The sequence below is a fragment of the Herpailurus yagouaroundi genome, unplaced genomic scaffold (assembly GCF_014898765.1).
Source record: "Herpailurus yagouaroundi ecotype Mexico unplaced genomic scaffold, PumYag 163, whole genome shotgun sequence".
NCBI lineage: Eukaryota > Metazoa > Chordata > Mammalia > Carnivora > Felidae > Herpailurus > Herpailurus yagouaroundi.
The window spans coordinates 68,237,870-68,251,222 of record NW_024412404.1 but is presented as its reverse complement, the minus strand read 5'-3'; the positions used below and the strand labels follow the sequence as shown (position 1 = coordinate 68,251,222).

At 42.7% G+C, this 13,353-nt stretch overlaps 1 protein-coding gene across 1 annotated transcript; it reads left to right on the top strand.

Moving 5' to 3' along the window:
* The first annotated feature begins 12,220 nt into the window (after positions 1-12,220).
* Positions 12,221-13,132, top strand: LOC121037444 (olfactory receptor 13G1-like). Its single transcript, XM_040486902.1, has one exon. It carries the CDS (start codon positions 12,224-12,226, stop codon positions 13,130-13,132), a length of 909 nt encoding a protein of 302 aa, XP_040342836.1. The 5' UTR covers positions 12,221-12,223.
* The last annotated feature ends 221 nt before the right edge of the window (positions 13,133-13,353 follow it).

The following is a 13,353-nucleotide window of genomic DNA, read 5'->3' as shown; positions in this document are numbered from 1 at the left end:
GATTACCACAACAATTTTCACAACCTAAACTATAGAACTCAGCAGGTACATGGCATGGAGAGGTGAACTGGGGGAGAGAGAAGCCTCAGAGGGCAGGGAGCTGTTTTTGCATGCGGAGAGAGGATGGAGAATGGGGGGGGAGAATACAGTAAAAACACCCCCCCCAAAAGCAGCTGGAGAGAAAGTGGAAAGGTGAAAACAGCCACAGGGACTGAACTAAAAAGGGATAAAAGAGAAAGGAGAAAGGAGAGGGTTTAAATTCCATTAAGACTCTATAAAAAGGGGGAGTGCAGAGTCTGAAACTCTGCAGCTCTATACCTGGCGGTGCTCTGGTGGGAAGGGCAAATCCCCAAGAGCAGAGTGAAGTCCGGGGTTCTTCAGGCCACACGGGAGAGGCGGTTCCCCTGCTGGCAGGACATCTGGTAGAGGCTTTGTGGCCCCCCACAGGCAGGGATCCCAGTGGACCTGGGAGAACAACCACATTCACTGGTGCTGGAACAAGGTTGTTGGGGGTGAAGCCTCGTGCCAGATGTGTGTTGTCACTTCCATAATCCCTGAAACGCTGCTGCTACACTGTCTCACGAGCTTTTTCTGAGGAAGGCTGGCACCCGGCCACAGTCTCTGGGCATCAGCAGCAGCACAGTCCCGGGAACGTTCCTGGGTACAGCTGGCACCTGGCCATTGCTCGGTGAGACCATCCACAGAGGGGCAGAACGGGTCAAAGCCACAGTCCCTCAGAAATAAGGGGTTGAGAAAAACAGCCACATCTGAGATAAAACTCAGGAGGGAGGTGCTGCCTGGGGCTTGGTGACGGACAGTGTACAAGTGGGGAGTGGACGGAAGCCGGAGACAAAGGATGGGTGCACCACTGCTGATCGGTGAGAACAGAGTTCCAATGCTAGAGACTTGGTAGCCGGGTGACGCCATTTTCACCATTCCCACACATGCACATACACACCTACGAGCACCACAACAATCCCCCGGTAAGCTAAGCAGCGCCATCTAGTGGAGAACGGAGCAGTTACACTAAGCCCCCGCAATTGGGCCAACCTCACTCTTCAAGAACACAAGTCTTACCACCTGCTTAGTTTACAGACTATAAAGTGATTCATAGTTGACTTCTAGGGGAAAACAAAGTAATTCCAATCGTATTTCCATCTGTTCGCTGGTCCATCTATTCAATTTTCTTTTTTTCTCTCTTTTACGTTTTTCTTTTTCTTGAATACAGAAAGAGAAAAAATCTATTTTTACTCTCACTTTTTATTAAACTATTTTTTAATTTTTTCAACTATATTTTTTACTTTTTTTGTAAATTTTTCTAATTCTATTTTACTTCCATCATTTCATTTTATTCTATTTCAGTGTATTCATTTTTCAAATTTTCAACCTATTTCCCTTTTTTTCCTTTCCCCTTTTTTCTCTTATCTATCAAGCCCCTTTCAACACCCAGACCAAAACAAACCTAGGATCTAGCATCATTTATTTGATTTGTGTGTGTGTGTGTTGTTTTCAATTTTTTTATTTTAATTTTTTTACCTCATTAATTCCTTTTCTTCCTTCAAAATGACTAAAAGAAATACAAGCAAGATGTCTGAACCATAATTTAGAATCTTGATAACAAGAATAATAGCTGGAGTCAAAAATAGATTAGAATCCCTCTCTGCAGAAATAAAAGAAGTAAAAGCTAGTCAGGATGAAATAAAAAATGCCATAACTGAGGTTCAATCTCGAATGGATGCCACAGCAGCAAGGATGGATGAGGCAGAACAGAGAATCAGTGATACAGAGGACAAACTTATGGAGAATACTGAAGCAGAAAAAAAAGAGGGACACTAAGGCAAAAGAGCACGATTTAAGAATTAGAGAAATCAGTGACTCATTAAAAAGGAACAACATCAGAATCATAGGGGTCCCAGAAGAGGAAGAGAGAGAAATAAGGGTAGAAGGGTTATGTGAGCAAATCATAGCAGAAAACTTTCCTAACCTGGGTAAAGACACAGACATCAAAATCCAAGAAGCACAGAGTACCCCCATCAGATTCAACAAAAACTGACCATCAACAAGGCATATCATAGTCAAATTCACAAAATACTCGGGCAAGGAGAGAATTATGAAACCAACAAGGGAAAAAAGTCCTTAACCTACAAGGGAAGACATATCAGGTTTGCAGCAGACCTATCCACAGAAACTTGGCAGGCCAGAAAGGAGTGGAAGGATATATTCAATGTGATAAATGGGTAGAATATGCAGCCAAGAATTCTTTATTGAGCAAGGCTGTCATTCAAAACAGAAGGAGAGATTTAAAGTTTTCCAGACAAATAAAAATTAAAGGAGTTCATGACCACTAAACCAGCCCTGCAAGAAATTTTAAGGGGGACTCTCTGAGGGGAGAAAAGACTAAATAAATAAATAAATACATACATACATACATACATACATAAATACCAAAAGCAACAAAGACTAGAAAGGACCAGAGAACGCTACCAGAAACTCTAACTCTACAAGCAACATAATGGCAATAAATTCATATCTTTCAGTACCCACTCTAAATGTCAATGGACTAAGTGCTCCAATCAAAAGACATAGGGTAACAGAATGGATAAGAAAACAAGGTCCATCTACATGCTGTTTACAAGAGACCCACTTTAGACCTAAAGACACCTTTAGATTGAACATAAGTGGATGGAGAACCATCTATCATGCTAATGATGAGATGGAGTAGCCGGAGTAGCCATACTTATATCAGACAACCTAGACTTTAAAATAAAGACTGTAACAAAACACGAATGAAGGCATTATATCATAATTAAGGGGTCTATCCACCAAGACCTAACAATTGTAAACATTTACGCTCCAAATGTGAGAACACCCAAATATATAAATCAATTAATCACAAACATAAAGAAACTCATTGATAACAATACCATAATAGTAGGGGACTTCAACACCCCACTTACAACAATGGACAGATCACCTAATCAGAAAATAAAGCAGGAAACAGTGGCTTTGAATGACACACTGGACCAGATGGACTTAACAGATATATTCAGAACATTTCATCCTAAAAGAGCGGAATATCCATTCTTCTCCAGTGCACATGGAATGTTCTCCAGAATAGACCACATACTGGGACACAAATCATCCCTCAACAAGTACAAAAAGATCGAGATCATATCATGCATATTTTCAGACCATAACACTGTGAAACTCAAAATCAACCACAAGAAAAAAATTGGAAAGGTAACAAATACTTAGAGACTAAAGAACATCCTACTAAGGAATGAATGGGCTAACCAAGAAGTTAAAGAAGAAATTAAAAAGTACATGGAAGCCAATGAAAATAACACCACAGCCCCAAACCTCTGGGATGCAGAAAAGATGGTCATAACAGGAAAGTATATAGCAATCCAGGCATTCCTAAGTAGGAAGAAAGGTCTCAGATACACAACTCAACCTTACACCTTAAAGAGCTGGAAGAAAACAGCAAGCAAAACCCAAAACGAGCAGAAGATGGGAAATAATAAAGATTAGAGCAGAAATTAATGCTTTCAAAACAAACAAACAAACAAACAAACAAACAGTAGAACAAATCAATGAAACCAGAAGCTGGTTCTTTGCAAGAATAAACAAAATTGATAAACCACTAGCCAGTTTGATCAAAAAGAAAAAGGAAAGGACCCAAATAAATGAAATCAAGAATTAAAGAGGACAGATCACAGCCAACACAGCAGAAATAAAAACAGTAATAAGAGAATATTGTGAGCAATTATACGCCAATAAGGTGGGCAATCTGGAAGAAATGGAAAAATTCCTAGAAACATATGAACTACCAAAACTGAAACAGGAAGAAATAGAAAATTTGAACAGACCCATAACCAGTAAAGAAATTTAATTAGTAATCAAAAATCTCCCCCCAAAAAAACAAGACTCCAGGGCCAGATTGCTTTCCAGGGGAATTCTACCAAACATCTAAGGAAAAGTTAACACCTATTCTCTTGAAGCTGTTCCAAAAAATAGAAATGGAAGGAAAACTTCCAAACACTTTCTATGAAACCAGCGTTACCTTGATTCCAAAACCAGACAAAGACCCCACTAAAAAGTAGAACTATAGACCAACATCCCTGATGAACATAGATGCAAAAATCCTCATCAAGATATTAGAGAACCGGATCCAATAGTACATTTAAAAAATTATTCACCACAACCAAGTGGGATTTATACCTGGGATGCAGGGCTGGTTCAATATCCACAAAACAATCAAGGTGATTCATCACATCAATAAAAGAAAGGACAAGAACCACATGATGCTCTCAATAGATGCAGAGAAAGCATTTGACAAAATACAGCATCCTTTCTTGATAAAAACCCTCAAGAAAGTAGGGATAGAAAGATCATACCTCGAGATCATAAAATCCATACATGAAAGATGCAATACTAATATCATCCTCAATGGGGAGGAACTGAGAACTTTCCCCCTAAGGTCAGGAACATGACAGGGATATCCACTCTCACCACTGTTATTCAACATAGTATTGGAAGTCTTAGCCTAAGCAATCAGACAACAAAAAGAAATAAAAGGCATCCAAATCAGCCAGGAGGAAGTCAAACTTTCACTCTTTGCAGATGACATGATACTCTATATGGAAAACCCAAAAGATTCCACCAAAAAACTGCTAGAATTGGTTCATGAATTCAGCAAAGTGGCAGGATATAAAATCAATGCCCAGAAATCAGTTGCTTACCTATACACCAGCAATGAAGCAACAGAAAGGGAAATCAAGGAAACAATCCCATTTATAATCGCACCAAAAAACATAGAATACCTAGGAATAAATCTAACCAAAGAGGTCAAAAATCTACACACTGAAAACTATAGAAACCTTATGAAAGAAATTGAAGAAGACACACAAAGAAAAGAAAAATATTCCATGCTCCTGGATAGGAAGAACAAATACTATTAAAATGTCACTACTACCCAAAGCAATCTACATATTCAATGCAATCCCTATCAAAATAACACCAGCATTCTTCACAGAGCTAGAACAAACAATCCTAAAATTTGTATGGAACCAGAAAAGACCCCAAATAGCCAAAGCAATCCTGAAAAAGAAAACCAAAGCAGGAGGCATCACAATCCCAGACTTCAAACTGTATTACAAAGCTGTAATCATCAAGACTGTATGGTACTGGCACAAGAACAGATACTCAGATCAATGGAACAAAATAGAGAACCCAGAAATGGACCCACAAATGTATGGCCAACTAATCTTTGACAAAGCAGGAAAGAATATCCAGTGGGATCAAGACAGTCTTTTCAACAAGTCGTGCTGGGAAAACTGGACAGCAACATGCAGAATGAACCTGGACCACTTTCTTACACCATACACACACACACACAAAAAAAACTCAGAATGGATGAAAGACCTAAATTTAAGACAGGAAGCCATCAGAATCCTTGAGGAGAAAGCAGGCAAAAACCTCTTTGATCTTGGCCACAGCAACTTCTTACTCAACATGTCTCCAGAGGGAAGGGACACCAAAGCAAAAATGAACTATTAGGACCTCATCAAAATAAAAAGCTTCTGCACAGTGAGGGAAACAATCAGCAAAACTAAAAGGCAGCTGACGGAATGGGAGAAGATATTTGCAAACGACATATCAGATAAAGGGTTAGTATCCAAAATCTATAAAGAACTTATCAAACTCAACACCCAAAAACAAATAATCCAATGAAGAAATGGGCAAAAGACATGAATAGACACTTCTCCAAAGAAGACATCCAGATGGCCAACTGACACATGAAAACATGCTCAACATCACTCATCATCAGGGAAATACAAATCAAAACCACAAGGAGATACCACCTCACACCTGTCAGAATGGCTCACATTAACAACTCAGGCAACAACACATGTTGTTGAGGATGTGGAGAAAAAGGATCTCTTTTGTACTGCTGGTGGGAATGCAAACTGGTGTAGCCACTCTGCAAAACACTATGGAGGTTACTCAAAAAATGAAAAATAGAACTACCCTACAACCCAGCAATTGCACTACTAGGTATTTATCCAAGGGATAGAGGTAGGCTGTTTCAAAGGAGCACATGCACCCCCATGTTGATAGCAGCACTATCAACAATAGCCAAAGTATGGAAAGAGCCCAAATGTCCATCGATGGATGAATGGATAAAGAAGATGTGGTATATATATACAATGGAGTATTACTCAGCAATCAAAAAGAATGAAATCTTGCCATTTGCAGCCACATGGATGGAACTAGAAGGTATTATGCTAAGTGAAATTAGTCAGAGAAAGAGAAATACCATATGACTTCACTCATATGAGGACTTTAAGACACAGAACGGATGACCATAAGGGAAGGGAAGCAAAAATAATATAAAAACAGGGAGGGGGGCAAAACATAAGAGACTCTTAAATATGGAGAACAGAGGGTTTCTGGAGGGGCTGTGGGAGGGGGGATGGTCTAAATGGGTAAGGGGCCTTAAGTAATCTACCCCTCAAGTCATTGTTGCACTATATCCTAACTAACTTGGATGTAAATTTTAATAATTTCATTTAATTTAATTCAATTTAATTCAATTTAAAAATAATAAAATACATCTTGGGAAAAAAAGGAATCAAGGAATCAATCCCATTTGCAATTGCACCAGAACAATAAGATACTTAGGAATAAAACTAATTAAAGAGGTAAAAGATCTGTAACGTGAAAACTATAAAAAACTTATGAAAGAAATTGAAGAGAACACAAAGAAATGGAAAAATATTCCATGTTCATGGATTAGAGAAACAAATATTGTTAAAATGTCTACACAAAACAATCTACACATTTAATGCAATCCCTATCAAAATAACACCAGTATTTTTCACAGAGCTAGAACAAACAATCTTAAAATTTGTCTGGAACCCCAAAAGGCCCCCAAGAGCCAAAGCAATCCTAAAAAAGAAAACTGGAGGCATCATGATTCCAGATTTCAAGCTATATTAAAAAGCTTTGGTCATCAAGACAGTATGGTACTGGCACAAAAACAGACACATAGATCAATGGAACAGAAAAGAAAACCCAGAAATGGACCCACAACTCTATGGTCAACTAATCTTCGATGAAGCAGGAAAGAATATCCAACTGAAAAAAAAGACAGTCTCTTCAACAAATGGTGTTGGGAAAACTGGACAACAATGTGTAGAAGAATGAAACTTGACCACTTTCTTATACCATGCACAAAAATAAATTCAAAATGGATGAAAGACCTAAATGTGAGACAGGAAACCATTAAAATCTTTTTTTAATGTTTATTTAGTTTTGAGAGACAGAGAGAGACAGAACCTGAGCGGGGGAGGGGCAGAGAGAAAGGGAGACACAGAATCAGAACCAGGCTCCAGGCTCTGAGCCATCAGCCCAGAGCCCGATGCGGGGCTCGAACCCACGAACCACAACATCATAACCTGAGCCGAAGTTGGAGCTTAACCAACTGAGCCACCCAGGTGCCCCTAGGAAACCATTAAAATCTTAGAGGAGAACACAGGCAGCAATCTATTTGACCACAGCCATAGCAACTTCTTACTAGACACATCACTGAAGGCAAGGGAAACAGAAGCAAACGTTAACTTTTGGGACTTCATCAAGATTAAAAGCTTCTGAACAGTGAAGGAAGCAATCAATAAAACTAAAAGGCAACTGAAAGAATGGGAAAAGATATTTGGAAATGACATATCAGATAAAGGGTTAGTATCCAAAATGTATAAAGAACTTTTCAAACTCAACACGCCCCGCCAACAAAAATAATCCATTGAAGAAATAGGTAGAATACATGAATAGACACTTTTCCAAAAAAGACCTCCAGATGGCTAACAGACACATGAAAAGATTCTCAACATCGTTCATCATCAGAGAAATACAAATCAAAATCACAATGAGAAGCCACTTCATACCTGTCATAACAGCTAAAATTAACAACTCAGGAAACAACAGGTGTGGGCAAAGATGTGGAGAAAGGGGAAACCCTCTTCCACTGTTAGTGGGAATGCAAACTGGTGCAGCCACTCTGGAAAACAGAATGGCGGTTCCTGAAAAAAAATAAAAATAAAACTATCCTATGATCCAGGAATTGCACTACCAGGTATTTATCCACATGATACAAAAATGTTGATTTGAAAGGGTACATATGTCCCAATGTTTTTAGCAGTGCTACCAGAAATTGCCAAATTAAGGAAAGAGCTTAAATGTCCATTGACTGATGAATGGATAAAGAAGATGTGATATATATACACACAATGGAATATTACTCATCCATCAAAAAGAATGAAATCTTGCCATTTGCTACAAATCTTGCCATTTGTATCATGCTAAGCAAAATAAGTCATTCAGAGAAAGACAAATTTCATATGATTTCACTCATATGTGGAGTTTGGGAAACAAAACAGATTAACATATTGAGGAGGGCGGGGGAGAAAAAGGGGAACCATAAGAGACATTGAACAGTAGAGAACAAATTGAGGGTCGATGGAAGGAAGTGGGTGAGGGGATGGGCTAAATGGGTGATGGGCATTAAGGAAGGCACTTGTTGGGATGAGCACTGGGTGTTGTATTTAAATGATAAATCAGGGGCGCCTGGGTGGCGCAGTCGGTTAGGCGTCCGACTTCAGCCAGGTCACGATCTCGCGGTCCGTGAGTTCGAGCCCCGCGTCGGGCTCTGGGCTGATGGCTCAGAGCCTGGAGCCTGTTTCCGATTCTGTGTCTCCCTCTCTCTCTGCCCCTCCCCCGTTCATGCTCTGTCTCTCTATGTCCCAAAAATAAATAAAACGTTGAAAAAAATAAATAAAAATAAATGATAAATCACTGAGTTCTACTACTGAAACCCATATTGCACTGCATGTTAACTAAAATTTAAATAAATTTTAAAGAGACAAAAACAAAATAAAAATTTGGAAAAAAATGGATAAATAATAAATAAGTCAAAAAAGGAGATAAAAGCCATCCAAATTGGAAAGAAGGAAGTAACTTGCCTGCAGATAACATGATCTTGTGTATAGAGAATACTGAACATTGCCAGAAACATCTCCTGACATTTGCAACAACATGGATGAGCCTAGAGAACATAATGTTCAGTGAAATCCACCACACAAAAATGATCATCAGTGTATGGTACTCTTTCTATGTGGAATCTGAAAAAAGGTGATCACATAGAAACAGAGAGTAGAATAGTGCCTGCCAGGAGCCAAGGGTGTGGGGAATAGAGAGATTCTGAACAAAGGTTCAAGCCTTCAGTTACAAGATGGGTGGGTTTGAGGAGTGAGCGTGCCGCATGGTGACAATACACCTTACTTTATACCTGACATTTGCTACGACCATACATATTAAGCTTTCTCAACAACAACAAAAAAGTAACTCTGCAAGATGATGGATACGTTATTTAACTTGGTTGTGGCAATCACTTCACAATGTACACATCTATCAAATCATCATATTGTATATTTCAAAAAAAACTTATGCTGTTAACACAAAGTACATACAACTTTTATTTGTCATCCATACCTAAATAAAACTAAGGGAAACATCCCAAGTGACAGGCTGACCCTTTCTCTGAAACCAAGCAGTTGAGGGTTAAGGTGAACCCGAGATGAGACTCAAGCTGACAAGTGCCCTGACCTTGAACTGAAAATGTCCAGCCCAGATCAGCAGTTTGGACAAGTCTAAGAAGACCTGGTGACCAGCCAGTCACTGCTTCCACATACTGTCCTGGAGTAAATGTCCTGGAGGCATGAAAAGCTACCAGCTGTAAGACGCACCCTTTCCAGGAAAGAGGCAGCCTGACACCACTCGCCTGGGTTAGTGTGGTTTCCCCAGGGCAACTATCCATTGTCCCAGGTTTGTGGAGTAAGGAGAGGAGTGCTGCCTGACTGGATGGCATCTGCACTAGCTCTGTGTGTAAAGCAGGGGGCACAGAAAGCTGAGGACAATGTCCAGTGGCCACTGATAACTGGCCATTAGCTACTCCAAGGTTCTGGGACCTGGTAATGTCCAGCAACAGCTCTAAGCCAATGGGAGTTGACCTTGATTTTTCTTTTTGAGAGAGAGATGGGGGGGGTGGGACAGAGAGAGAGAGAGAGAGAGAGAGAATCTTAAGCAGACTTGACACTCAGCACAGAGCCTGACAAGGGGCTCAATTTCATGATCCTGGGATCATGACCTGAGCCAAAATCAAGAGTCAGTCATTTAGCCATCTGAGCCACCCAGGCTTTCCAATATTTGCACACTTCTATCTGGGAAGAAAGGACAAGGTCTGCCCGAGGCAGAAATGGTGGGTCAGTGTGTTCATTGGCTCAATACCATGACAGTCTCACTGCCTGACATGCCCATTGCCTCCTCCTGATGCCCATTGGGCAGCCAGCCCCTGGTTACTGCTGAGCACCAGCCCCTGTTTGAGTCTGGACCACGCCATCAGATGCCAAGAATATGTTCTGTTCTTACTTGGTGGTGATTAGATGGGTCCCCCAGGTGCTGGTCAGCTTCTCCAGAGAGTCCTGAATCCATGGGTGAGCAGGTTCTGTGCTAATTGGTCCCTCAGGGTGCACCAAGCACTACCTGTGAGCTGTGTCTACCTACTCCAGATGGTATAGGGCTTCTCCAGCCCTGGTTACAAATCTCCAACTGACCCTGCTCTTGGCTGCAAGTGTCACTCACTGTAGTTTTTCTTTTTAAAACCAACTCTATTTCCTAATAATTTCTGATTCTCTAAAGATTTTTCCTTGGGACCAAGAAGGAAGTTTCTTGAGAGGATACCAGGGATTCCAGAAGCCTTTTATCATATTTTTGTAAGCACCTACTATCATTGAATGTTGATTCTGTGTATCGTGTATGTTTTAAATATAAACAGCGCTTTGATCATGTGGACAATTACATTTTACTCTGTGACTAAGAATCATGATATCCCTTTGGCTGTTATGTTTGAGGATGATAATTCTCTAATCATATTTTTAAAAAGTAAACAGAACAACATGGCGAGTATGCAGCATAAGATCCACCTCTCTCCCTCTCTCTCTCCCTCTCTCTGTCTCTCTCTCTCTCGGTCTCTCCCTCTAACACTCTCTCTCCCCCTCTCTCCTCTCTCCCCTCTTTCTAACACTCTCTCCCTTTCTCTCTCCCCCATCTCTCATCTTTCTCTTTTTTAAAGTATCAGATTTTTGGTTGAAATGTGTCAACATTTTCCACACCAGTGGGCACATTCCAGTGGGTGATCTGATTCCTCATTCTCAGACCACCCCTCATAACAACATGTCCTTGTAATGTTTAGTGAAAGCCAACACCCCAACAGCAATGCCAGCAAGTAGGTTGCCAAACCCCTGACTTTATGCAGATGTCTGAAACTCTTCTTTTCTCGTTAAAGTGCTATGATCTAAGCAGTGAAACATTTCCAAGATGCACTGTTTTGAAATCAACACAGTGGCTCCACAGGACACAATAATCTAGAAGGAGTCATGCCACCCCCACTTACAGAAGCTGCATGGATGAACCTGGGTCTGTGCTATCCCAGGTTTATCTTGGGGGAACTTTTGATTCAGCTGAAGAGTTTGGTGATGATTTGTCTTTGATCGGGGGGGTGCTGTTGTGGGCCATTCTGCACCCTAAAGACAGGCCTGCCCCTCGCGCCCAGTGCATGTGTGTGCACAGGTCCCAGAGGGACCCTGGGTCCCTCTCAGCCAGTGCTGCCTGGGTGTGGTCAGTCTGGGAAGAAGACAGCAGACTTCAGAAGCAGCTCTCCCTTCTCCCCCTCCCTCCCACCCCTTCTCGGTCCCCAGACCCTGTCTGAGTGGGTGAGTGGGCTGTAAACACAATCAGGTCCCCCAGTTCTCCATAAGCCCCCCAACACCATGCATGCTCAGTGCTCTGTGTGGTGGGGAGACCAGCCCTTGCCGACCAGGGCCCCAGGTCCAGTGATCTTGTGAGTGGGGTCTCAGTCCTGCACCAGGGAGGGGAGGGGTGAGGACTGGGACTTCTCTGCCCATTAGGGGCAACTGCTTCTTCTGTGATGCCCCTGCCCCCCAAAGTTTTCCAGGACACAAATCTCCATTTTTATTACCAAGATAGTATTTGAAGTTCTCTTTCAAAGCGGGTCACACACATATTTGCGGGATGCTCAGAACAAGTTGAAACAGTGAGAACGTCTTTCCTTCACAGCAGGGTCAGAGCCTCACCCCCAGTGGCTGTGATGAACCAGACACTGGTCACCGAGTTCCTCATTCTGGGATTCTCAGAAACACCTCAGCTGCAAATGCTCCTCTTTCCTGTCTTCCTCCTCCTCTACATGGTGGCCCTCTCTGGAAACCTGCTCATCGTGGTGGCCATTGGCTCCTGCCCTGCCTTGCACACCCCCATGTACTTCTTCCTGGTAAACCTGGCCGTGGTGGACATCCTCTGCACCTCCACAATCCTGCCCAAGCTGCTGGGCAGCATGGTGGCTGACAGGACCATCTCCTACGGGGGTTGCATAGTGCAGCTTTTCTCCTTCACGTGGTCTCTGGGAGCTGAGCTGCTGCTGTTTTCTGCCATGGCCTATGACCGCTACGTGGCCATCTGCTGGCCCCTGCGCTACAGCACCCTCATGGACTCCCGGGTTTGCAGGCTCTTGGCCGTGGCCGTGTGGACCATCAGCCTGGCCAACACTAGTGTGAACACCGGCCTCCTGCTGCACCTGCCCTTCTGCCATTCCAACGTGGTCGAGCACTTCTTCTGCGAGATCCCCCCTCTGCTGAAGCTCGCCTGTGCCCCGACACGCCTGAATGAGGCCATGGCCTTCACTGCAGATGTGATCCTGGCCTTGGGGAACTTCTCTGTGATCATGCTCTCCTACGGCTGCATCATCGCCAGCATCCTGCGCATCCGCTCGGCCTCAGGCAAGCGACGGGCCTTCTCCACCTGTTCCTCCCACCTCCTGGTGGTCTCCCTGTACTACTGCACTGTCATCTACACCTACATCCGCCCAGCATCCAGATACTCGTTGCACAAGGACAAGGTGGTGTCTGTGATCTACACTTCGGTGGCGCCCTCCCTGAACCCCCTTATCTACTCCCTGAGGAACACAGAGGTCAAAGTTGCCCTCCGGAGGCTGTTCTCCTGAGCTAAGGTCTGTGTGCCCAATGCCCAGGCCCCGCCACCTCCCCCGAAGGGTTTGGCAACAGGCAGTGATCCAGGGTGCAGGTTTCCCTAAAGTGAGATGTGTTCTAGTGTCCGGGAGCCCCCATCCTGATCCCTGCACGCACATCTCAATGTGCTGTGCAGCATCCATGGGGCCCAGCTGTGACACCACTGCACCCTGGGGCCCCAGGAAGCCCCTTATCC

What these genes read in the sequence shown, in the direction of transcription:
- LOC121037444 (XM_040486902.1), top strand. Translation starts at nt 12,224, where the DNA reads ATGAACCAGACACTGGTCACCGAGTTCCTCATTCTGGGATTCTCAGAA.